The sequence below is a fragment of the Rhinolophus sinicus genome, chromosome 13 (genome assembly GCF_057876585.1).
Source record: "Rhinolophus sinicus isolate RSI-liver-muscle chromosome 13, RSI-T2T, whole genome shotgun sequence".
Lineage (NCBI taxonomy): Eukaryota > Metazoa > Chordata > Mammalia > Chiroptera > Rhinolophidae > Rhinolophus > Rhinolophus sinicus.
The window spans coordinates 1,239,295-1,262,942 of record NC_142513.1 but is presented as its reverse complement, the minus strand read 5'-3'; the positions used below and the strand labels follow the sequence as shown (position 1 = coordinate 1,262,942).

At 61.8% G+C, this 23,648-nt stretch overlaps 2 protein-coding genes and 1 long non-coding RNA gene across 5 annotated transcripts in view; 1 reads left to right on the top strand and 2 right to left on the bottom strand.

Annotated features, from left to right (window-relative positions):
• Positions 1-2,188: 2,188 nt before the first annotated feature.
• LOC141568196 (uncharacterized) lies at positions 2,189-5,379 on the bottom strand. Its single transcript, XR_012491242.2, has 2 exons — positions 5,246-5,379; positions 2,189-4,690 (listed from the first exon to the last, which is right to left on the bottom strand). It is a non-coding gene; the product is annotated as an uncharacterized LOC141568196 (long non-coding RNA).
• A 139-nt stretch (positions 5,380-5,518) lies between these two features.
• ADRM1 (ADRM1 26S proteasome ubiquitin receptor) lies at positions 5,519-11,361 on the top strand. 3 transcript variants are annotated; one of them, XM_074317673.2, is made up of 10 exons: positions 5,519-5,666; positions 6,532-6,745; positions 7,410-7,526; positions 8,894-9,017; positions 9,254-9,340; positions 9,892-9,973; positions 10,147-10,268; positions 10,601-10,758; positions 10,905-11,007; positions 11,135-11,361. In XM_074317673.2, exons 2-10 carry the CDS (start codon positions 6,533-6,535, stop codon positions 11,239-11,241), a joined length of 1,113 nt encoding a protein of 370 aa, XP_074173774.2. In that variant the 5' UTR covers positions 5,519-5,666; position 6,532; the 3' UTR covers positions 11,242-11,361. The 3 variants fall into 3 exon arrangements, with proteins under 3 accessions (XP_074173774.2, XP_074173772.2, XP_074173773.2); XM_074317671.2 differs by having other exon boundaries at positions 5,520-5,666; positions 10,147-10,379; XM_074317672.2 differs by having other exon boundaries at positions 5,598-5,666; positions 6,164-6,745; positions 10,147-10,379.
• Positions 11,362-11,570: 209 nt separating this feature from the next.
• The window catches only part of LAMA5 (laminin subunit alpha 5), a 47,974-nt gene continuing 35,896 nt past the window's right edge, over positions 11,571-23,648 (bottom strand). Inside the window, exons 45-80 of the mRNA XM_074317667.2 lie at positions 23,349-23,563; positions 22,809-22,909; positions 22,464-22,644; positions 22,228-22,377; positions 21,732-21,883; positions 21,554-21,664; positions 21,245-21,356; positions 20,459-20,629; positions 20,088-20,284; positions 19,752-19,868; positions 19,454-19,608; positions 18,983-19,124; positions 18,777-18,879; positions 18,129-18,239; positions 17,136-17,315; positions 16,895-17,043; positions 16,646-16,816; positions 16,411-16,547; positions 16,168-16,321; positions 15,880-16,013; positions 15,645-15,807; positions 15,442-15,564; positions 15,213-15,361; positions 14,991-15,123; positions 14,769-14,912; positions 14,459-14,589; positions 14,224-14,385; positions 14,007-14,145; positions 13,775-13,920; positions 13,513-13,705; positions 13,275-13,439; positions 13,000-13,162; positions 12,744-12,877; positions 12,571-12,664; positions 12,263-12,382; positions 11,571-12,097 (exon numbers count right to left, since the gene is read on the bottom strand). Coding sequence (XP_074173768.2) covers positions 11,934-12,097; positions 12,263-12,382; positions 12,571-12,664; positions 12,744-12,877; positions 13,000-13,162; positions 13,275-13,439; positions 13,513-13,705; positions 13,775-13,920; positions 14,007-14,145; positions 14,224-14,385; positions 14,459-14,589; positions 14,769-14,912; positions 14,991-15,123; positions 15,213-15,361; positions 15,442-15,564; positions 15,645-15,807; positions 15,880-16,013; positions 16,168-16,321; positions 16,411-16,547; positions 16,646-16,816; positions 16,895-17,043; positions 17,136-17,315; positions 18,129-18,239; positions 18,777-18,879; positions 18,983-19,124; positions 19,454-19,608; positions 19,752-19,868; positions 20,088-20,284; positions 20,459-20,629; positions 21,245-21,356; positions 21,554-21,664; positions 21,732-21,883; positions 22,228-22,377; positions 22,464-22,644; positions 22,809-22,909; positions 23,349-23,563 — 5,266 coding nt within the window. The 3' untranslated portion in view covers positions 11,571-11,933. The remainder of the gene's footprint in view (positions 12,098-12,262; positions 12,383-12,570; positions 12,665-12,743; positions 12,878-12,999; positions 13,163-13,274; positions 13,440-13,512; positions 13,706-13,774; positions 13,921-14,006; positions 14,146-14,223; positions 14,386-14,458; positions 14,590-14,768; positions 14,913-14,990; positions 15,124-15,212; positions 15,362-15,441; positions 15,565-15,644; positions 15,808-15,879; positions 16,014-16,167; positions 16,322-16,410; positions 16,548-16,645; positions 16,817-16,894; positions 17,044-17,135; positions 17,316-18,128; positions 18,240-18,776; positions 18,880-18,982; positions 19,125-19,453; positions 19,609-19,751; positions 19,869-20,087; positions 20,285-20,458; positions 20,630-21,244; positions 21,357-21,553; positions 21,665-21,731; positions 21,884-22,227; positions 22,378-22,463; positions 22,645-22,808; positions 22,910-23,348; positions 23,564-23,648) is intronic.

Below are 23,648 nucleotides of genomic sequence, written 5' to 3'. Positions count from 1 at the left end.
TCATTCAGACTGTCCCCAAAGCTCGTGCTGCTTGTGCCTGAGGTAGGGTCGGCCTGCAGACCTGCCAGACACACGATCTAGTGCTGGGAAATGGATGTCAGACCCCCGGGCCAGCACTGGGGAAGGCAGGGCCAAGCACAGTCCCCATGGCCTCCAATGGCCCCGGCAGCCCCCTTGTGCCGAGGGACTCGGAGCTGTCCAGCTGGGGAGGCGCCTCGTTCACCGCCGTCATGCCATCTGCCTGCTAGGTTCTTACTGGATCACAAGGTCAGGGAATCGGAACAGGATGCCCAGATGCTCCCCATGAACCCGCCAGCCCTCTGGGCGGCCCCGGCAAGAAGCTTCCTCTCGGGATACCTGCTCTTTGGGAAAAGAGCTCCCAGCAGATGGTGCTTTACAAGTCTCACGTATGCATGAGGAACAGTGAAATGAAGACATAGTTAAAAATGCCAACAAGCTTCCAAAATTCAGAAGCACCGACAGCCCTATCCTTAGGGGGTGGAGGGGCGGCAAAGAGCTGTACTCTGCGTGGCACAGTTGGGCCTGGGGCAGAGGAATCAACAGAATGTTTTTACTGGTCCTGGTTTGTCCTGTCTCAACGGTTGGACTTTCAAACATTTCCCAGAGGACATTTCTCTGTCCACTGTGGGTATGAAAGCTGGGGCCCCTGATGGGCAAGTGTGTCACCAGACATACGGCACATGTCCTGGTGGTTCCCCCGATGTGTGTCATTTACGGGCCTCACTGCTCCTGCATTCTCAGGGTGAAGGTTCTGCAAAGTGAAGACTGTATTTGGCCATCTCTCTATCTTTTATTTTTTTAATGTTTATTGGGGTGACAATTGTTAGTAAAGTTATATAGATTTGGTACGAGCTTATTGGACAGTCAGTCTTTCACTGGACACACTGGTCCTTTGCCTCTGAGAACCACACTGTCCTGGTCACGTGTTTAATAAAGGGCTGCTTGGTCTCTGCAGAGGGTGACAACATACAGTCGGGTCCTCCCTCACTGTGCGTGTGTGTGGCTGGTCTTCACCACTGTTCATCCTGTCCGTGTAGCACGAAAATATCAGGCAAGAAAATACGTTAGTGACGGCTTGTTTTATACTATGTGACAGCTGTCAGTACCCATCTGTGTAAAGAGAGTCACCCAGGAGGACTGCTACAGACCTGTGAAGGTAAATGTTCACCGTCTCAGTTGGCTTCTTGGAAAGGACTGCAGGCCGCCTGCAGACGAGCCTCACGGCTGGTCAGAGGCTCGGACTGTGTGTTCTGTAGGATCGGCCAGCGCGTGGATTGTTTCAGAAAACTGTGGGTCATGGCAGAGAAGGCATTCAGGGACACTTGTGACATCACTGGGTGGGCACACTTAATGGACGGAGGGGTGCAGCTTCTCTGAGCACCGGAAGCTCTGAGTGACTGCCTCTCCTCTCCAGGGGATTGGAGCCTGTTGCTGGAAGCAACGAAATGCCTGGAACACAGTGTTAGTTTGACTCGAGGGTCCCTGCTGTCTGGCCACTGTCCTGGGTGCCCTGCAGCTGTGTGCTTTCCGAGGGTGAGCGGAGTGGAGGCAGTCAGCCCGACAGCCATGGTGGCTCCGGGCAGGGGACAGACGGTCCCCACGGTCAGAATGCTCTGGGCAGGTGCACAGATGCAGGGTGCCACCCATCCGATGACAGGACCACAGAGCACTCAGCTCTGCCGGAGCCCAGGCCTGGTGCGTGGCTGCCCAACCCCACGATTACCATCCAGTCCAACCTGCGGAGGAGGAAAAATAGGTGCAGGGAGGGGCGCTTGCAGGAGATTTCACAGCAGGTGACTGGAGGAAGCAGGATTCTACATGCAGTGACACCATTGTCTGCAGTTAACAAATTCATGACATCTTGTAACCACCACCGTATCAACATATATAGTCAAATGACAAGGTGTCAAGCTATTCAAGGGGAAAGAACTATCTTTTCAGCAAATGGTGGAAAACTGGACAACCACCTGCAGAAGAATGAAGCTGACCCGTACCTCACACCATATACAAAAACTAACTCGAAATGGATCAAGGAGCTAAATGCAGGACCTAGAACAATAAAACTCAGGAGAAAACGGCACAAGCTTCACAACATTGGATTTGGCAATGACTTTGTGGGTATGACAGCAAAGGCCCAGGCAACAGAAGAAAAAATAGACAAATTGGATTTTGTGAAAACTTAAAAATTTTTTGTACATCAGACACTATCAGAGTAAAAAGGCAAGCCACAGAGTGGGAGAAAATATTTGCAAATCACATATCTGATAACAGGTTAATACCCAGAATATATAGAGAACTAAAACTCAACAACAAAAAAACCAAAAACCTGATTCAAAAATGGGCAAAGGACTTGAATAGACATTTAACCAAAGAAGATTATGCAAATGGCCCACAAGCCCATGAAAAGATGCTCACCATCACTGATCACCAGGGAAATGCAAATCAAAGCTACAGTGAGATCCCACCTCACACCCATCAGGACGGCCGCTATCCAAAGAAACCACAAGCACCGACGAGGATGGGGAGAAATCAGCACTTTTTATACACTGTGGGTGGGAATGTAAAATGTTGCAGCTGCTGTGGAAAACAGTATGGTGGTTCCTCAAAAAATTAAAAATAGAACTACCACATGACCCAGCAGTTCCACCTCTCTCTATACATCCCCGAAAGAGTTGAAAGGGGGTCTCGAAGAGATATTTGTACACCCTTGTTCACAGCAGCAGGATTCGCAACAGCTAACGGTGGAAGCGACCTGCGTGTCCATGGATGGATGATGGATAAATACAGGGCGCCCATCCACACACTGGAGTATCTATCACTCAGCCTTTTAAGCAGGAAGGAAATCCTGACACACACTGCAACATGGATGGACCTTGAGGACACGATGCTCAGTGAAATAAGCCAGTCACAAAAGGACAAACCCTGTGTGATTCCACTTATATGAGTTCCCTAGAGTGAAAATCGTAGAGACAGAAAGTAGGTGGTGGGTGCTGGGCTCGGGGAGGGGTGCACAGGGAGCTGTGTTTAATGGGTGTAGCATTTGTTTTACCAAATGAAGAGTCTGGAAATGGATGGCGGTGATGTTTTCATAACATGAATGTATTTACTACCACTTAATTGAACTCTACACTTAAAAGTGGTTAAGATGGTAAACTTTATGTGATGTGTATTTTACCACAATAAAAAACTTGAAAAATTAATTATCAGTGGCTGCTGGGGTAAAGGAAGAGGGAAGGCGGGATAGGGGAAGCCGAGAGGACTTTGGGGGCAGTGGAAATGCTCTGAATGACACTATAATGACAACCCATGTCATTATACGTGTCCAGTCACACACAGTGTACGCAGTAACTCGAATGTTAGCTATGGACTTGGCTGATAGGACGTGTCACTGTAGGTTCATGGGTTGTCACAATGTGCCATCCCGTGGGGGTGCTGACAGTGGGCAGGCCGTACGTGTGTGTGGAGGGGTATGTGGCAACTCTTTGGACTCAGTATGAACCTAAAACTGCTCTAAAAAAGAAAGTCTAGCATTAAGAAAAGACAACAAAAACAACTGCAGAAACCACCTGCCAAACCCGCTTCCGAATGGCTGTGCCATTTTGTGTTCCCCCTGCACCAACACTGCCCAAGCACTGGGTCTTGTCAAGTTGTCTTTTCTTTGTAGCCATTCCAATACGTGTGCTCTAACTTGCGTTTCCCTTTTGAATAATGGTGTCCACCATCTTTTCCTGTGCATCGTGCACCATGCACACCCTCTTTTGTAAAATGTCTGGGCGTCTCTTTTGCCCACTTTCGGGCTGTGTCCTCAGGCACCTGCTGCCTTCCCTTCCCCCCGGCCGGCGGCCAGGCAGGACGAGCTGCTGTCAGCTTGTTTTGCTGGGGCAGGTGGTGAGCGGGCTGTGGCTGAGGTGTGGCAGGTCCCACGCGGGGCAGTGAGGGCTGGCAGGCCCACCCTCAGAGGCCTTATGGCAGCCACTGGGAAGCATTCAGATTCACACAGCCCAGGGGCGGGAGTGGGAGCACAGAGGGTCTCCACAATGCTTCTCTCCCATAGCGTGTTTCCTTATTAGGTGTTTCATGGAATGTATTGAGTCTATAAACCTTCCTTATTCTGAGCCATCCCAGGACACGGGCTCCCGGGGGTTAGGAGAGGACGTTATCTGTTTAGGACCCTTCTGAAGTCACCGCCTGGAGGGGAAGCGCTGACTTCAGGTTCTGGAAAGTTGGTTTCCCGCGGCCTCTGGTGGCAGCTTTTTAACTTTTCATGCCTTTAACAAGTGACACCTGCCGCTGGCCCTTCTCAGGGAGGCCCACTGGATTGTCCCAGTGTCCCTCCTGGTTGCACAGAGCAGGGCGGTGCCAGGGGCGGGGCTGTGGACCCAGCACTTCCCGCTACCCTCCCCCCTCTGCGCAGAAATGACCAAGGCCCCCCACAGAGCTTTGGTGTACGTGGGTTTGATCTACCAATATTTACCATATTAGAAATTAAGCTGAAGACATTTACAAATCTTTAACTAATTAAAAGTTAACAAATCCATTACTTATTAACATTTTAAATGCAAAACAGCTACATTTTCAAAAACAAAAATTCGTGAATCTTGAGATCATCAGACGGTGGGCACTGAAGTTGTGCTTGAGGCACCCAAGTTCTGCAGAAGTCAGACACATCCTGAAACCGGTGAATAAAAAATACTTTTCACTCTTACGCTTTTAGTAAGAAGGCTGAAAACCCATTTCATGGACGTAGTCGCCGAGCAGCACGGGGTGGCCCCAGGGCTCAGATGGCCTTGTCCTTGGGGAGGGCAGGAGCCAGTCCGGCCGCGCGGGCACAGGGCTCCCGGCACCAGGGCTGTGGGACTTCCGCGGTCACACATGGCCGCGTGGGTGCAGCAACGGGAGTGGGTGGCGTCCTCTTCTGCTCTTGGGCCAACCATCGGCCTTAATGGAGGACAAACTTCACTCGGGAAACTCCACGCGTAGACGGGGAGGAAGGGGGAGGCGCATGTCAGTCAGCGCTGCTATCGGGCGGGGCCGCCGTTCAAGGCCCCGCGTGTACGCCACACGCGCCGCCGCGCCGCCCGACTGGTCCCGCGGGCGCCGGGGCCCACGCACGGAGTCCCGCGGAGGAGCGCGAAGCCAGCCCAGCCCTGGCGTCCTAACATACCCTCCCCCCAACCCCGTGACTACTGCCCCCACGTCTCGGGACCCAGCGTGCCGCACTGACAGTGACCCTGAGAGACCCCGTCTCACGCCCTCCAGTGTCCCAGCCGGCCGGCCGGCCGAGGTCCAACGCCCACCTCTCGGCCCGCGCCTGCCCCGCCGACCCCGGCGCCGCCGCCAGGGGCCGCCGCCGCGCCCCTATGACACAGCAACAATAGGGGCCGCTCTGGCCCGCGCGCTGCCGGCTCACGCTTCCGCCGGAAGGGGTCCGCCGGCGTGGGGGCGGGCCACAGCAGGACGATGGACGGCCGCTCTCGCCAATCGCTCGCGGGCTAGTGTCGTCCCCGCGCGTGACGGGGCCCAATTGGCGGCGAGAGCGGCGGGCTGGGCGGGGCGAGCGGGGCTTCCGGCGGGGCCCGGCAGGCGCCGAGGAGGAAGACCGAACAGGACGGCAGCTCTCTCGTCCGAACCTCGGCGCGGGCCAGGTACGGGGGGCGCCGGGGGCGTGGACGGCAACGGAGGGAGGCGGGGGGCGGGGCCTGCGCCGTCAGCGGCCCCCGAGCCGGGCGCCGGGTTTGTGGAGGCGGAGGCCTGGGACTGAGGGGCCCGCGGGCTGAGTGCGCCTGGGGCCTGGGGGCCGGGGGCCGTGAGCGGGGCCGACGCTCTCGGGGGGCGGGGAGCGGGGGACCGTGCACGGGCGAGGGCTCGCGGGGACCGCGGAGGGGGCTGTCGGGGGCCGTCGGACTCTGGGGCCAGCCCGGGCCGCCGCCCCGCTGCGCGCTGCCTTGGCCCCTCCGCCCAGCGCGGAGCCAAGGGCGTTGGGCTGCGAGGGCTGCGGGTTGGGGGCGGGCCGTTCGCCCCACCGGACAGTCTGCGCTGTGTTTCCCCCAGGGGCGCAGTGTTTGTTTTCTCGGGGCGCAGACCTGCAGTTTAACGGGCCTGTGTCCAGCGGTAGATACTAGGTCAGCCTTGTCTCCCGCAGACGTGGTACAGGGGTTCCCGCCCGCGTCAAGTTTTTACATTCTTCGGACCCCAGACTAGGTGCAGAAAGGGGTGTTGCGGAGGGTCCCCAGCCTCAGGCAGTGATGTCGCCTAGACGCAGAGGTTACTCTCATTCTTTGAGAAACCTGAGAAGCTGCAGCGCTGGCCTCCTGGCACCGGGCTCCATTGGCTCGGCCGCTGTCAGGCTCTGTGGCCCTGCACGTGGCGTTGGGCAGCTTCCCCGTGCCCAGCACAGGGCCCGCGGGCGCAGAGGGGCGCTTTCACTCCGCGGGTGCCGGTGCCGCGTTTGAGTAAGAAGTTAGGACTTCCGTGCCGGTGACTGGGTGTGCGTGCTGCTCCCTCTTTCAGGATGACGACTTCAGGCGCGCTGTTTCCAAGCCTGGTGCCAGGCTCCCGTGGGTCCTCCAACAAGTATTTGGTGGAGTTTCGGGCAGGCAAAATGTCATTAAAAGGAACTACCGTCACCCCAGATAAAAGGAAAGGGCTGGTGTATATTCAGCAGACGGATGATTCCCTCATTCACTTCTGCTGGAAAGACAGGACATCGGGGAACGTGGAAGACGTAAGTGTCTCGTCCTGCACGGCCTCTGGTTGTCAGATCAGAGGGACCTGGGGCTGCGCTCACGACACTCTCTCTGGTTTACTGTTTGGAGGGCGTTGGTGGGGCCTGGGGCTTGTTGCTTTGCTGTCTCAGGAGCTGTTTTGTTTGCTTATGGGTCTTCCCAGTCTTGGTGATTAGATAGGTTTCTCCTGTCTGTATAAACTTTAAACTTTGAAGATTAGGTGCCTGGAATTGGAGAAGCTGTGTAAAAACCTTGATCTTTCTCACAGCCCTCCACAAAGCTTTCTCCGTGGTCGTCTTTTTCAGTGTTCTTTGTCCTTCTGTATCAGGTTTGAGAGCAGGTCAGAGTTGATTTTTTTAACTCATCTTGGAATGTTGTTCTCAAAATGTCTATTAAAAAATCCTTCAAGGGTCGAAAGCCTCCCTTCCCTGTTTAGCACTCAGCCCGGCTCCTGGCCGTCACGCCCTTCGTGGGGTGCCCCTGACCCTGGCTTATCTGCCCTGCAGATACTCTGCTGGTGAGGGCTTGGCTTGTTCTTCTGGTCTGTATCCTGTCCTCCCCACCCCACACATAGATGCAGGATCCTGCGTGTTTCCCTGGGAGGTTCTGGGGCTCAGCGATGCGTGTTTCCGGGATGCTGACTCTGACCTTCCTTTTCTGTAGGATTTGATCATCTTCCCTGATGACTGTGAGTTCAAGCGTGTGCCGCAGTGCCCCAGCGGGAGGGTCTACGTGCTCAAGTTCAAGGCAGGCTCCAAACGGCTCTTCTTCTGGATGCAGGTATGTAGGAGGTTTTATTGGCACTCAGTTTTTTCTCGCTGTTGTAAAACTAGGTTAGAAGCTTGCTCACTGGCTGGTAGAATTAGCTTTCACAAACTGGCTCATTGACCAGACATGCTTGCCATGGAACCTCAGAATTCCAGTGCATCACCTTGCATGGGGGTGTGTGTGAAGGGGGCCTCTTCCAGAGTCCCAGCACTTGTGTCTGGGCCCCAAGTGCCCTTTCAAGGTATGGTGTTTCCTGGCAGACACACAAGTGATTGTCAGGCTGGGCCCTGTCCTGATGCATCGATGGGCATATGGCCTCTGGTTTGCTTGTCGCCGTCATGAGGACCCCAGGGCAAAAGCCAGGGTGACCGTGTGTGACCCCCCTCCTCCCCAGTGGTGTGCTCTGGGGTCTCGGGGGCCAGCGCTCCAGGGCCGCCTGGCCCCGCAGCTGCCGGCAGTGTTCCTTCTCCCCTGGTAGCCATTGGTCCATCTCTGTTTCTTTCTGTTATGGGCAGTGTGCCAGGTGACTTCCGTGTGAGGAAATCCTCCGTGTTCCGTGTAGTTGTGGACTAGCTCGTGCAGTGAGTGTACGAGTGCGTTTGTAGTTTTGACAGACGTCACCTCGTTCCATCCCGGAGGTTGAGCCCCCAGCTCCCGAGAGCCCAGCAGGAAAGGTTTTCCTCGGGGTGGGCCTGGTGGTCTGTGGTGCGGCTGCTCACTTGTGCTGAAGTCGTGTGCAAGTGGCCGTGGACAATAAGGAATGTGTGGATGCGGCCATGTTCAGTAAAACTTTATTTGCAAACACAGATGAGGCCGTGGTTTGACAGCTGCTGGTGTAGAGCTTGTTTCTCCAGTTTTGCCAAGAAATGTTATCAGACTTCAGCACATACTGCCTTTGTTCTTCCCCGTTTTGCTCCTTTGCTGGCTCTTCCGTCTGTCCTGAGGGTGGGGACTGTGTCTGTGTCCCTGGCTCCCTGCAGGCCCATAGCACATGCGCAGTGACTGTTGGATAGATGAGTCTGGGGCACTGGCAGGGCGGCACTGCCTGATGACCCCCAACACACACGGGCTCGTTGCCCCCATTGACCTGAGAGCTGCGGGCCGTGCTGCTGCTTGGGCAGCCCTGTGATAAGAGGGTTGTTTCATTGTGCACGTGCTGGGAGGAGGGGTTGTGACCAGTGGCCTTGCAGGGTGTGCTGAGTACTCTTAATGCTTTTGTGTCCTGTCTGTCAAATGGGCGAGCGGGTGGGGGCTGGGTCCTCTCCCTGATGCTGGGTGACTGTGGACAGGTGACATCAAGTGTCTGAGCCTCAGGTGCCTCCTCTGAGCAGGGCCATGGTGGGCGGGCCGCTCACCTGCGGCTTGTGTCCTCCCGGCAGGAGCCCAAGACCGACCAGGACGAGGAGCATTGCCGCAAAGTCAACGAGTACCTGAACAACCCCCCGATGCCGGGCGCGCTGGGGGCCAGCGGGAGTGGCGGCCACGAGCTGTCTGCGCTGGGCGGTATGTCGCCTCCCGGGGTGCTGTGAGCGCCGTGTGGCTCTCAGCTGCCATGGCCCCGTGGTGCGGGCGGTGTTCAAGGTGGAAACGGAGCAGTTCAAGTTGGGAGGCCCTCGTACCCGTCCAGGACAGCCCCACGCCCACCCGACACAGTGGAGTGGGGTCTGAGTGCCAGCGGGGGGCTCCCGGAGGGCCAGGCTGGCGCGGGCAGCGTGGCCTGAGTGCCGTCTGTCTTCCAGGCGAGGGCGGCCTGCAGAGCCTGCTTGGGAGCATGAGTCACAGCCAGCTCATGCAGCTCATCGGACCCGCCGGCCTCGGAGGACTGGGTAACGCCCGCCCCCGGCCTCTGCCGGACAGACGGACGGCTGGCCTTCGCTGTGCTTGCCTCGTGTTCCACTGTTGCCTTTCCGCTCCTCCCTGGCTCTGAGTGGTGTCTGAGTGCTCCCTGGGGGGCGGGTGAAGCCTTCCAGGGCCCCCAGTGAGGACCCCGCTGTGTGCATCGCGCCCACTGCCGGTGGGGGTGGGGGTGGGGGTGGGGCTGAGGACGTGCGCTCAGGACTGTGCCTGTGTCCCCCCATGCCTGCTGCCCGTTGGATTTGGGGCGGGGGTGTATTTCTTGGACGGGGGAGAGTTTGCTGCATTGTACCTGATCTGCACTGCGGTCACCTGGAACCCAGGTGTCACGGGGGGAGGAATATAGGGCTCTGACTCAAAGCCATCAGCTTCCAGGGGCTGCGGTCAGAGCAGCCGCCATCCCTCGGTCCCCTGTGGCCACCGCCTTCCCCCGCTGTCCCTTGGCTGCAGTGCAGGGCGTTTCTGCTCCGTGGGCAGGGCGGGTGGGCGTGACGTCTGAGCTCAAGCCGCCTTCGTTTTGCAGGTGGGCTGGGGGCCCTGACAGGGCCGGGCCTGGCCAGCTTACTGGGGAGCGGAGGGCCTCCTGCGAGCAGCTCTTCGTCCAGGTGAGCCTCGCACCCTGCCCCCTCGCATAGGCAGGTGCCACCAGCTGTCCCTTCTGCCCGAGATGGTTCGGGTTCTCCGAGCACCTGGCAGTGCAGGGGCCTTCGGGGCAGGACCCACGTGCTGTGGCGCCTTTGGGTGTGTGGTTGTTCAAGTGCTGCCCTGCCCTTCCCAGCTCCCGGAGCCAGTCGGCAGCGGTCACCCCGTCCTCCACAACCTCTTCCGCCCGTGCCACCCCGGCCCCTTCTGCTCCAGCAGCTGCCTCGGCGACCAGCCCGAGCCCCGCGCCCAGTTCAGGTAATGGAACCAGCACGGCGGCCAGCCCAACCCAGCCCATCCAGCTGAGCGACCTCCAGAGCATTCTGGCCACCATGAACGTGCCGGCCGGGCCCGGAGGCGGCCAGCAAGGTAACGGTGCTCCTCGGCCCCAGGCTGGGGGGTGAAGGTGCCTGCTGCCCCTGCCCGCTGGCTCGCTGGTCTCCGAGGCATGGCCGCGCTGCCGCCTGCACGCGCTGCCTCTGCTCCCTCATCGCCTCGCCACACTCAGAACACCACGCCTCCGAGTGTCGCTCTCCTCGGTGTGTCCAGACTGGCCTCAAGCCGCTGATGGCTCTGTACTTGTGCCCTAGTTGACCTGGCCAGTGTTCTCACGCCTGAGATCATGGCACCCATCCTCGCCCACGCGGACGTGCAGGAGCGCCTGCTGCCCTACCTGCCCTCTGGGGAGTCGCTGCCGCAGACCGCGGAGGAGATCCAGGGCACACTGACCTCCCCGCAGTTCCAGCAGGTAGGCGTGAGGCCTGCTGCCTGCCATGTGCTTCTAGCCTGGCACCAAGAGTCCCCGTTACCCGCGCTGGCCTGGGCCCTGCCCAAGTGTGTGCGTCCCCCACAGCCCCGCGTGCTCGCTCACAGGAGACTGGCTCTTCCTTGCAGGCCTTGGGCATGTTCAGCGCGGCCCTGGCCTCGGGGCAGCTGGGCCCCCTCATGTGCCAGTTTGGCCTGCCCGCGGAGGCCGTGGAGGCTGCCAACAAGGGCGGTAAGTACGTGCTGCTGCTCCTGCGGCCACGGCGCTTTGTTCTCCTGGAGCTAAAGGGCAAAGCCGCCCTGGTGGGTAGCGCAGGGTTGGCCGTCCCCGCCGCCTCACGCTTCTGCATGCGTTTCAGACGTGGAGGCGTTTGCCAAAGCGATGCAGAACAGTGCTGGATCGGAGCAGAAGGAGGGCGACGGGAAGGACCAGAAGGACGAGGAGGAGGACATGAGCTTGGATTAAGTTATTTCTGTCTTTCGGGGGCGGGGTTCTCGGCTGTGCGATAGTGTAGCGCGTGTGTGGTCTGTCGCACACCTCACACCTCTGTTCCCACTCGCTCGTAAATAAAAGTCTTTTCTTTTATCTGCCAACTCTGGTTTTTCTGTGCCCAGGAGGCATTGCAATGGCCCCGTGCCCTTGTTGTCTGGACGGGAGCTGGCATGACAAGCGCCTCCGGCTCTGCAGTGTCACTCACGCTGGCGTTCTGAGAGCCCTGCCCCCTACGTGAGCCTCCACAGCCAGGCTTTCCCCATCGCTCGGCTGCTCTCTCTTCAAATTCAGTCAACACTCAGTTAAACAAGTTTCTTTTTAATTTTTGTTCTAAGCAGGGACCAGTGATTTACGGACTTCTCAAACTATTAAGAGTTGGGGAAAGGGATAAAAGGTATAAAAACCCCATTTCATAGTGTTTTACCCTTTAAATAAAAAGACAGACAGAACTTAGACCGTTTCCAGAAACAAGGTCACCTGTAGAACCTAGAGCCTAGGTAGATCGACGCAGACTTCACCTGCGGAGCCGGCTGAGGGTGGCAGCAAGCGGCAGAGGGCTTGGGGCTCTGAGAGGTGGGACCCTGTTTGCCTGGGGTGGCCGGCCATGGGGACTGGGGGCCCCTGAAGGCCCTCCTGCATGGCTAGGGTCCCGGGGGACAGCTGTGCTATGTAGCTGGGCAGCCGCTGGCCCCCACTACCCCTTGGACGCCTGCAGAGTGAGACATGGTGACGGGGGACCAGTTCACCACCAGATTCCTCATGCAGCCACGGTAGACTGGAGGCCAGGGGTGCCTCGGAGTGCGGGGTCCAGCACGTGTGTCCGTGGGTTCTGGGGTGTGGGGAGAAATGGAGGGAGACAGGCTGGAGCAGAGACTGGCTTCCAGCTGGTCCCCCCCCAGCCTTGGTCTCCCCAGCTGTGCCACCACAGGAGCGGGGGAGAGCAGGGTGACTCCAGTGCCTGGTCCCCGAGGGGCAGTGCTGAGGCCACACTCACCAGGCAGGCCCCCTAGGTGCAAAGGCACCGGGGTGTAGGCTGAGGCCGCCGGCACGGGGCCCAGGGTCTGGTTGCTCTGTGAGTCCACCTCCAGCCGGAGAACGTTGCCACCTTTGGTCACTGTAGGGCACAGGCTCTGGCTGGGCTGGGAGGGGCCGCACACCGCCCCCAGGGCTGGGGTTGTTTGCCACATGTTCCCCTGCCTGGGAGTCCCAAGTCCCTCCTAGGCTGTCTGCTCTGCAGAAGCGGGGTGGGGGGGAGGGTGTCAGGAGTGGGTGTCTGACCATGGCCGAGGGGCCCCAGCTCACCTGCCAGTTGGTGCCACTGACCATCACATAGCGCCCTGGACAGTGTTACCAGCGTGGAGAACTGGCCTGCACCATCGTCAGCCCACAGCAGGACCTGGGCGGGGTGCGTGGGCATCAGGAGGGCCCTGCCAACCCCGATCCTGCCCTGTGGTCACAGACCCCACCCAGCTTACCTGCTGCTCCAGCACCTGCAGCTGCAAATAGGGGGGCACCTGAGGCCTGCCCAGGTGCAAGACGAGGCCAGTGGCTGTCTGGGGCCGCACCTCCAGCTCTAGGCTCACATCGGGCAGCGTAGCCCCCAGGGTGTCTGCAGGGAAGGGGCTGTGAGGGGAGGAGGGCCCCCCCTGCCCCAGGCCCCTCCCTCCCTGGGTATCGCTCCCATCCCACCCAGCCTGAGGCACACTTGGGGAGTGGGGACAGCAGGCAGACCTAGAGTGACGGCTCCCCCACTGCCTGCAAAGAACAGGCCCTTCTCCAGGTGGCCTGACAAGCAGGGTGTGACCCCCACCACTCGAGTGGGGTCCCTCAGGGGCTGCCCGTCCAACCTCAGATTCTTCACACAACCGCCGAACCATGAGCTGCTGACAGCCACCTGTGGGTGCGCAGAAGGATGGACATAGGGTCAGGTGCCCAGGGGTGCTAAGGAGGGTAGACTGCGTCTGGCTGGGCTGGGGACAGGGTAGGGGAGGCTGGGCAGTTCTCACTGGGAGTTTGGGCCTGTGGCCGCTGACAGGGAGGCCCCCCACAAACAGAGTGTGGGCCTGGGGGCCCTCTGCCCCTTCGTGCAGCTGGCCAGGCTCCTTGTGACCCTGGACCTGGACCCCGTCTATCACCAACTGGATCCGAGTCTTCTCCCATCGCACGGACACCTGGGGGGGCGGGAAAGCACGTCAGGGTGGGGGCTCTCAGGGCCCCCCCATTTCCCTTCTCCTCGTCCCTTACCTTGTGCCACTGACCAGCCCGTGAACGCTGGTGGCTCTGGACACGGAACTGGGGCCCAGGGCCTTCCATCTGAGCGACAAAGTGTCGGTGACTCAGAAAGAGAGCCAGGGAGGGGCTGCCGGCTGCCAGGGGCACAGCGTAGACCACGAGTCCTCGGGGGGTGCGAGGGCGGACCAGCAGCGAGAGTTGGGACCTGTAATTCGAGTGGGGGCGTCAGCCTGGGTGGCCCCTCCACACACCCCCACACCTGGCCCAGCCTTACCAGTCCCCAGGAGGAGCCGGGACGCCTGCAAACTCCAGATAACTGGACAGGGGACCCCCAAATTGGTAGGCGTCTCCTATGGTCCTGAGGGGCCGGAGCAGCGTGCAGGCAGGGTCCTGGCTGGGCTGCCGGCTGCGCCGGGAGGCCTGTGGGTTCAGATGGGGATGCTGGGAGGCTTGGGGGCTGCCTTCTGCCCACCCTGCCTCCGTCAGCACACCACCCCGGTGCCCACCTTCCGAGCCACTGTGGGCCGCAGCCCTCGTGGTGCTGGCGGTGTCTGGGTGCCTGGGACTGGAGCACAGCCTGAGCTCACGCCGACGCTGCCCACATTCTGCTGAAGGTCAAACACGCGCTGTGGCCCTGGGGGGAGCCTGCAGAGGGACGTCAGCAATGGGAAGTGGGCGGGTGGGGCCACCCCCCACTCCCACTCCCACTCCCACTCTGCTCACCGCTGCACAAAAACGTTGCTGATGCAGCCGCTGAAGTTCTGGAGCGTGCTGGTCTCTGGCAGGCCCCCCAGGATGAGCTTGTCCGGCTGGGGCTGAGGCCTGGGGCGTGGCCCCCGGTGGGGCGTCATCTCCTGATACTGGTCGTCCACATAGAGCCAGACCCTGTGGGGAAGAGCAGCAGTTGCTTGCCCTGCCCCCACCCAGCTGCATGCCCCCTACCCAGTCCCTGCCTTACCCTGTGGCGTTGCTGTAGAAGGCGACATAGTGGGGGGTGCCATCGGCAAAGACCCCTTTGGTTTTCACCTCAGTCCCCATAAACCGGAGTATCACATGGCCCTGCTGCAGGAACACCTCGCAAGGCCCATCCTAGGGACAGTGGCCAGGTCAGTGGACCAAGCCAGGGGCCCAGACTCACTCCCTCCAGCCACTGGAGCCCCCACTGCTGCTCCAGGAGGTCGTGGGGCAGCAGGCAGTCAGACTCGGGGGTGGCTGGACAGAGGTCAGACGGGGGAGGCGCGATGGGGGACGGGGGTGGGCGGACGCACCGGGAACTCTTGGTGGTACAGCAGGCCGCTGTCCTGGGTGCTGCGGAAACCCAACCCGGAGTAGAGGTTGCCGTTGAGAGGCATGACGTCGGCGAGCGCCAGGAGCAGGAAGCCATGGCCGTGGAAAGTCATGGCCCGTTCCACCTACAGGGAGGACCACTTTGAGGGCCCCAGGCGCTGGCTGGGGAGCGGGTTGCTGGCTGGGGCGGCGCGCGGGCTCACCAGCAGGTCCGTGGTGCAGCCGGCGCTGATGCCCGTGGTGTTCAGCCGCTTGAGATCCACGTACTTGCCCAGAGCTTTGATGCCCTTGATACAGCCGCGCACTGAGCCTCCGGAGGGGAAGAGCCGCAGCAAACTGCGTGACAAGTGAGTGTGGGAGGGGACTGGCACAGGGGAGGGAGGATGGGCGTAGGGGGAAGTGTGCTCCGCCCTGCACATGCTCACCTGGAGGGCAGCTGGTCTACTGGCGCGCCACCCAGGTAGTAGGCATCGGCCCCATCCAGCACGTTCTCCTGCTCCACGCTGAACACGGTGACCCTCTCCACCCGCACCAGCACGCGCTTGCGGCTGCTTCCCAGCAGGAATACCTGGATCTGGACGGCCAGACACGGGGCTTCAGGGCCAGCTGGTCCCTGCCACCGGGCTCTGCCCGCCCTCCCAGCCCAGGCCTTACCGCCTTGCTGGCCGCGGTCAAGGGCGGTGGGGTGTGCAGTGGGACAGCCTCTTTCAGGCCCTCGCCAAAGTCGTAGAGGAGCTGCAGGCGACCGTCCAGTACCACCAGGCACAGGAACTGGCCCTGTGGAGTGGGTGGGGTCAGCATGGGGCGGGGCCTGCGTGGGGCGGGCCTGCGTGGGTGGGGCGGGGCGGCTGGCCTGCCTGGTGCTGCAGGAAGAAGATGATCCCACTGGAGGACACCAGCCGCAGCTCCTGGTCAAAGCGCTTGGTGGTGCTGATCTGACTCTCCACGGTGATACGAGCAAAGCCGGAACCATCCAGATAGGAGCCGTCTGTGAGCCACGGGTCTCCAGTCGACTTGGAGCTGCGGGTCAGAGGTCACGGGGTCAGCAGAGGGTGGGCCATGTCTGGGTGAGGGGCCCCAGGCTGTACATACCGGGCACAAGGCTTGTCCACGGCTGTGTTGAGCAGGAAGGTCTTCTCAAAGTTGTAGAGACTGACCACCGCCTCGTTGAGCGTGTCCATCTCAATGCAGCCCCGATAGCAGGAGAAGTTGAGGGGCTCCGGTGGCTGTGGGCACAGCACGTGATCAGGGCGCCGCCCCCGCCCCCAGACAGACCCAAAAGGAGGAGCTCAGTGCACTGGGACGGACTGAAGCCAGACACCCAGCAGGATTTGCTGGGATAAGAGCACGGGGTCGGCTGCAGGCCCAAGCCAGGCTCACCTTGAAGTTGCTGGGGTAGCCCCCGACGTAGAAGACAAAGTCATCGGGCTGCAGATTGAGCAGCCCCTCGGCCCCAGGGGCCACCGTGTCACCCTTGGTCTCGTGGACCATCTGCTTCTCCACTGTGACAGACATGTGGCCAAACTGGAGGGTCCTGAGGGCACAGGCAGAGGAGTTTGGAGTGGACATGCAGCCCTGCCTGGTGGTGGGGGAAGCATGGCAGGGCGGGGGCAGGCCTCCCACCTGTCGATGCTGACGGCTGCAAACTGCTCCCCTATGTCCTCATCGATGCTGAGGGTGGTATGGCCCGCCTTCCCCAGGCGGTACACCCAGTGTACCTTCTGGTTACGCAGAGCCACACCCATGTAGTCACCATTGGCCTGTGATGGCGGGAGACTCCGTGGGACAGGGACCCAGCATGGCCTGCTCACTCCAACCCGGTACCCGTCTCCACCCGGCCACCCAGCTCTCCCAGTACCTTGCGGCTGCCCATGTACAGCACAAACTGGTCCCCGGTGACCTGGTTGGACGCTGGCTTTGGGCTCTGCAGGTAGAACTTGAGAGCGGTGTAGGCAGCGAGGTCAGAGAGGTCCCGAGGCGCACGCAGCTGCACTCCCGAACGCCCGTTGAACTTCATGGGTACCTTAACCTGTGTGGAGGGTGCAGGGCCCCTCAGCATCCATCACGCCGTCTCCCAGACACCCCACAGCCCAGCACTCTGGCCCACCTGGCTGGCGGCTCCTCGGGCCTGGGCAATGAGCTCCCGCACACGGCTGATACTGGCAGACAGCGCCAGGCTGGCGTTGCGCCCCCCGCGGTTCTCCAGGAGGCTCAGCTTGGCCAGTAACTGTGGCAGTGTCTTCTCCAGGCTAGACACTGTGGGGACGGGCGACGGGAGTGAGCACCCTGAGCCTCGCCTGCCCCGCCCCTGGCCCACCCGCTGTTAGGCGCCCCGAGCGGCAGCCCACCTGAGCGGCCGGCGTCAAGCACTGCCTGGCCCAGGTCGTGGCTCTTTAGATCCCCGTACTGGCCCTGCCACTGCTCCAGAGTCTTCTGCATGTCCTGAAGCTGGGACTGCACGCGGGCGGCTGTGTTCTGTGCTTCCGTGGCCACGGCCTTGGCATGCGCGATCTTCTTGCTTGTCTCATCTGTGGTGGGCGGTGGGCAGGCTCAGTGGGAGTCGAACGCAGACCAACAAGTGCCCTCCAGTAGGACCAGCAACAGGGATGCTGACCCCCACGGATCTCGTGAGAACCTCAGAGCCGTGGAAACCCACCCTCCGTCCCTCTAGATGGCTTCGCCCATGCCAGCCTGTTGGGCCAGAGCAGGGTCACCCTGATGCCTCCCTGAGGCAGCTCAGCTTCATCTCCCCATAGCCACCATCATCTCTCCCAGGGCCCTGCCAGAGCCCCCACGGCCCCCACAGACATGCTTGGGGCGATGTTCTACTCTCGAGTGGGCCGCCACAGGGATGCCTGCAAACCTGGGTAAGATGCCTCGCTCCTCAGCTCCGAGCCCGCTGGGCTCCCCCGAGGCCTCCCCCTGCTCTCGGCTCCAGCCACACCAGCCCCCTTGCTCCCACGTCCACCTCTGTGCTGCCTACTGACTGCACCCCCCTCGACGCCCCTGTGACCCCAGCCCCCAGCCACTCCCCCAACCCGCCACCCTGCATTATTTCTCTCCGAAGCACTTCCTGTTCCTTCCAGTTTTCAACTGCTCCTTGGGGCTATTTTGTTTGCTGTTTGTCTCCTGACCAGAGGCAGGTCCCCAAGGCCAGAGCCACCCGTTATTGGATTCCCATCAGCTGCCCTGGCAGCCATTCTGGACGGCACAGTTGTGAATGTGTCCCCATCAGAGTCCTGCTGGACAGCACTGGCCGCAGCGATGCCTGCGCAGGGCGGGTGGCTGTTCCGCTCTAGGACGAGCAGTGAGGGTGGGGGTCGGGAGGGGGCCCCACCTACCTGTGTCCATGGCCAGCATGGCCTGCACCTCCTGGATTCGGGCTGCCAGCTGCTCCTTCTTGGCCCAGGCATCATGGAGCTGGGTCCCAGTGCTCTGGAGCGTGGCCCACACTGCGGGGGAGGTAGCCTCAGCACAGGGAGCCCCCGCCCCCAGTGTACCAGGAAGGACCAAGGCTGACATGCACACTGACAGATGGAGATGTCGACACGAGGGCCCTCGGCTGGGGGAGGCGCTGGAGCACCCCCGTCTTGGGGCCCCCTCCGATCCCACAGCAAAACGCAATCATCCCCATTTTATGGATGAAACCACTGAGGGCTCAGAAAAGCCAAGCCATTGTCCAGGGTTCTAGCAGCAGGGGGAATCCTCCACTCCCCGTCTTCACTTTCTCATCTGATAGCTCTCCAGCCAGGACACAAGGAAGACCCGTCAGCTAGTCCTGTGTCCTCTCAGACACCTCCACAATCCCACAGCCCCGTCACGGAGTCAGCGCTCCCAGGGATGGACATGCAGAGCCACTGGGGAGCAGGGTTCCCACACAAGGCAGCCGCCACCCTGACTCTCACCATAACAACCCACAAACCCCCACATGTGCCCAGAGCCTGAGGGTCCCCGCGAGCCTGGACCCCCAGACAGATGCTGGCACTCACCACGGCCCAGCCGCTGCTGCTCCCTGCGGAGGGCTCCGCCCAGGGCACTGCTGTTGGCCCGTAGCTCCCGGGCTCGGAGTGCCAGGCCCTGCTTCACCACCGTCTGAACACATGGGGACAGGACGCAGTTCATACCCACCCAGCAGGAACTGCGGGGGGCAAGGGCTCCTTTGGGGGTCAAGGACTGAGGGGAGGGTGGGCCTCACCGTCCATGTGTGGCCTGCCTGCTGCAGGGCTTGGTCCGCGGCGCCCTCGGCCGCCTGCACGGCTCGCAGGATGCTGCCATAGGCGTTGGCGGCCTCAATAGCCCTCTGGATGAAGCGGTCCTGATTGACGCCACGGATGATGCTGGGAGCAAGGTGGGGGGTCCGAGGGAATGAGGGGAGATCCAGAGGGCCTCAGCCCAGCACGCGGGGCCATCACAGCTACCTCCCACAGCACCGAGGGCCTCCTGCCGTCACAGCTGCCAGGCCAGCCTGGGCCAGGCTGGGCCCCCAACCTCTGCCCGTACCCTTCCACTGCCAGGCGTGCCTTTCCTGCTCCCGCCTGCCCTGGCCCTGTGGGGACGATGGCTTCTCCCTCTAGGACCTCCCAAACCAGTTGTGCTCCCTCAAAGCCTGGACTGCCCAGCAGGAACCTGGGCTGTGTCCCAAGGGCACCCTCTTCAGGCCCTGCACCTGGAGAGATTGCGTGCCAGCTGGTCCAGCCGCCATGCGTGTGCCTCTGCGGCCTCCACCAGGTCCACCTTGCTGCTTGCCGGGAAGAAGGCCCGCATCTTCTCCAGCAACGGCGTCTGGGCACCGTCCAGGCTGGCAGCGAGGTGCTCGTATTCCTGGGGGTGGGGGGATTAGCTAGGTGGGGCCCTCATCTGACCCCCTCCTCACTGGCCCAGGGCTGGGACCCCAGGGCCATGCTCTGCATGCAGACGAGCGTCCAGGCCGCCTGGTGTGCAGCCCTGGGAGGGGCGGTGCTCACCTCCTTGGCCCGGTCAATGTCGTGTAGAATCTTAGAGACCGAGGCCAGGGTGTCGCTGGCCACCTGCAGAGTGGCCCTCAGGGTGGCATTGTCCCGGGACAGCTCCTGCTTCCGATGCTGGAGGCAATGAGGGGTGAGGTGGGGTGATGGTAAGGAGGGGTGACGGGGTGAGAAGTGATGGGGTGAGGAGGGGTGACAGGGTGACGCGGGGTGACACGGTGAGGTGGGGTGACAGGATGAGGTGAGGCACAGGGTAAGCGGGAGAAGGGGAGGAAGAGAGGACAAGGGGAGGGGAGAAGCAGGGAGGGGCAGGCAGGGCAGGCGAGGGGCCCTCACCAGGGCCTCCTCCAGGCGCTCCTGGTTGCTGCTGTTCAGCTCCTCCGCCTCCCGCGTGGTGCTCACCGCCCGGTTCAGCGCCTCACGCAGGTCCATGAGGCCAGCCTCGTGCTGGGCCAGCTGGTCTCGGGTGCGGGCAGCTAGCGCCTGGTTCCCCTCCCAGCGGCTGGTCAGCTGCTCCTGCACACGGGCCAGCACTGGCCGAGACCCAGTGTGGGATGGTCACTTGGGCAGTGACTGCTGGTGCCCACCCGGCCCCCATCTGTCCCCACAAGTTGATGTGATGCCACTCCATGCAGACCTCAGCTCTGGGGCTCCTGGCTGTGTCCTTGCCCCGCCCTCTCCTGCCCTGCGGGGCCCACACCACTCACGTCTCTGGGCCTCGCCCAGCTCAGCGTCAGCCAATGCTCGCGGGGCCCCCAGGTCACGGGCCCGCATCTCCCTGAGCAGTCGGTCCACTTTGGCCAGTGTCCGGCGCAGCTGCTCGCCCGACGGGACCGAGGCATTAGCTGGTGACAGACGGTCTGTCTGGGACTTGAGCTCTGTGGGGTTTGAGGAGGGCTGTCAAGCCCAGAGCAGACCTTGGCCCCCTCCCAGGCCGACCCCTCCTGAGCTGCTTCAGCACCCCCGGCAGCCCCCAGAGCTCCTGGCTCAAGGCCATGGCTGTGCTCTGCCTCCAGGCCCAACTGACCGTCTGGCCCACAGCCCCCACCCCGACACCCCCGCTGCTCATCTGCCCAGCCAACAACCTTGGCGGCCTCGCCTGGCCAACCCCTCCTCCACTCCAGTGCTTAGCTGAAACTGTACTTCTTCCCAGACCCCTGGGCTGGGCCAGGTCCCCCCGCCTTCTTAGTGACACATTTCAGTTCATAATTAAGGTATTCACTAGCAAGCTTTCCCAGGGAGGCAGGATGCCCACGAGGAGGGCACTGCCCATCTTGCAGGGTCCACCCGCCCTCTCACTCTGGCCACACTGGCCACCTCTCCCACCTTCGAACTGCCCTGCTGTTTACTTGGCCAAGGCACCCTCTCCCGGTCGAAACCCCAAACCCTGCCAGCTCTTCAAGGCCAAGGCCCCTGGAGGCAGCCCCTGGCTCAGCCCAGAGCACCATTCTGCTCAACCCCTGCCCCACCCCCCCCTCTGGGCCAGCCCCTACCGCTTAGGGTTCGGTCCACAGCCTGAATGGCCACCAGCAGTGTCTGTGCCCGGCCCAGTGTGGCCTCTGTGCTGTCCAGCAGCCGGCCAGCCTGGGCTCGGGCCCTTGTGGCCTGTGGACACAGCATCCCATCAGCCCACAGTCTGTGCTGGCTTGGGGGGTGGGGGGATAAATAGGGAAAGGTTAGGGGGCTGGGGAGGGGCCCTTGGCCTGAGCAGAGGGTCAGGAGTGACAATGCATGGTTTGGGGTCCAGGAGCAGGGGCCTATGGGAGAAGTGCACTGAGGGGGAGGGGTCCCTGAGGTCCTACCTGGCTGTCCAGCCCCTGCATGTCCTGCCCAAGGCTTGCACTCTGTCGTTCCAGCCCTTCCAGCTGCTGTGTCGTCTCATGGCGGGGGCCTGGAGGGCTCCGGAGCTGGCTCTGTGGGGAGGGGAAGGTCAGAGCCTGCAACCTGGGCGGGGAGGCTAGGGGGCCGGCCGTGCAGTACCTTCAGGTCAGCGATGGAGGCATTCAGCCTGTGCAGCCGGGCCCAGGCCATGGAGCTGGTGTTGACGCCACGCAGCTGCTCGCGGATGGCGGGGAGGAGGGCGCCGACACGCTCCAGGTCGTCCAGGAGCAGGACCACACAGTGGTCACACACTGTGGGCAGGTTGGGTGGGTCAGCACAGGGTGTGGGGTTGGCATGGGCCAAGGAGGGAGTCATGGGGTTGGCACTGGAGTACTGAGCTGGGCTGAAGGTGACAAGGTTGGTAGGGGTCAGAGGTCAGCATGGGGTGGTCCGAAGGTCAATGTAAGGACAGGTGTGAGGTCCCTCAGAAAATTGAGAGGGAGAGTTGGGGCCACAGGACTCCAGAAGTCGAGGTTAATGTAGGGGTCACCAGGAGGTCAGTGTGGAGCAGGGACCGCACTCTTCTGGGGAAGGTGGGAGGGCTGGGGTGAGACAGGTGGGTCAGGAAGGGCAGGGGTGCAGAGGAGGGACACACCTTCACAGTGCACGCCTTGGCCCCCAGTCCCGCCAGGCACCAGCACCTGCTGCTGGTGGCTACAGGTGTCACAACGCTCCCCACTGAGCCCAGGGGGGCACGTGCAGCGGCCCGTGTGCAGGTCACAGTGGCCCCCCTGGCACTGGCAGCCTGGGGGAGAGGAAGGATGGGGTGAGTAGCCGGCTGAGGGCCCAGGGTACTCGCCACCCCATGGTGCCCCAACAGGCTGCACTCACGCCTGCAGCCCTGCTCGGGAAGACCCCAGTGGCCGGGGGCACACTCTCGGCACTGGGGCCCCGCAGCCCCTGGCCGGCAGTGGCATTGCCCAGTCTGGGGGTGGCACTTGGAGCTCTCAGCGGCCGGTCCACAGGCGCATGGTTGGCAACCCTTGCAGCCCTCAAAGCCGAAGTGTCCTTCCTGTGGCACAGGTGCAGTGTCATGGCTCTGCCCAGCCCTCAAGACCCAGCGTCCTCCAATCCATCAACCTTAAGGCTCCGCCCTTCCAGCCCTAAGGCCCCGCCCCTACACACCAAGTCCCTCCCCTGCAGCCCTGCGACCCCACCCGTCCCAGGCAGTCTTACCTGACAGCGGTCACAGCGGGGCCCTGTCACACCCGCCTTGCACAGGCAGTGCCCACTGTGGGGGTGGCAGGTCTCCGTCCCACATGGGGAGCAGTCACACCCTGCAGAAGGTGGGGCTGTGACAATAGCCCTCCCCCCCAGCCTCTTCCGGCTCCTACCAGGCCCTGAGTGAGCGCCTATTCCTCCTGGACCTCCACCAGCCCCAAAGGAAACCCTCAGCCCCTCATGTTTACCACCTCCCCCCCTCCATCCTGGTCAAGACAGCCTGCGTCTCCCACCCAGACCACACAGCTGTCCGCTCACGGCTCCACCCAGCCCACACTCAGCCAGAGGGGCCTGCAAGAGCCCTCCCAGGGATGCCCTCACTCAGTAGAGGACAGTCCCAAAGTGGCCTTCGGCCTGACGGTGGATGGGCCTGGCCATAAGCCCTGGGGGCCTGGCCAGGTCCACCTTCTCCCTGCAGGGCCCAGCATGGGACCCAGCCCCCAGCCTGCTCCTAGGGAACAGGCAGTGCCCATCGCACCCCTCCCTGCTGCCTACGGGTACAGTTGCCGGGCAGCAGGGCATTGCCGTGGAAGCCGGGGGCGCAGGTCTCGCAGCGGGGCCCGGTGGTGTGGCGCAGGCAGCCGCGGCAGGTGCCCGTCAGGGGGTCGCAGTCGCTGAACAGCAGGTTGGGGTCACCATTGCCACTGCAGTCGCAGGGCTGGCATGAGCTGCCCAGCACCAGTGGGTTCCCGAAGAAGCCAGGAGCACACCTGGGATGAGGGTGGGGTCGGTGACCTGTGCCAGCAGCCATGCTCAATCCCCCAGGGGCCCACGCACACGAGCTGCTGGCACTCA

Bases quoted from the DNA above. Each gene is read 5' to 3' on its own strand.
- ADRM1 (XM_074317671.2), top strand. From the start codon at position 6,533: ATGACGACTTCAGGCGCGCTGTTTCCAAGCCTGGTGCCAGGCTCCCGT. The intron at 9,018-9,253 runs GTATGTCGCCTC...TCTGTCTTCCAG, and splicing joins CGAGCTGTCTGCGCTGGGCG to GCGAGGGCGGCCTGCAGAGC. The intron at 10,759-10,904 runs GTAGGCGTGAGG...TCTTCCTTGCAG, and splicing joins CCTCCCCGCAGTTCCAGCAG to GCCTTGGGCATGTTCAGCGC.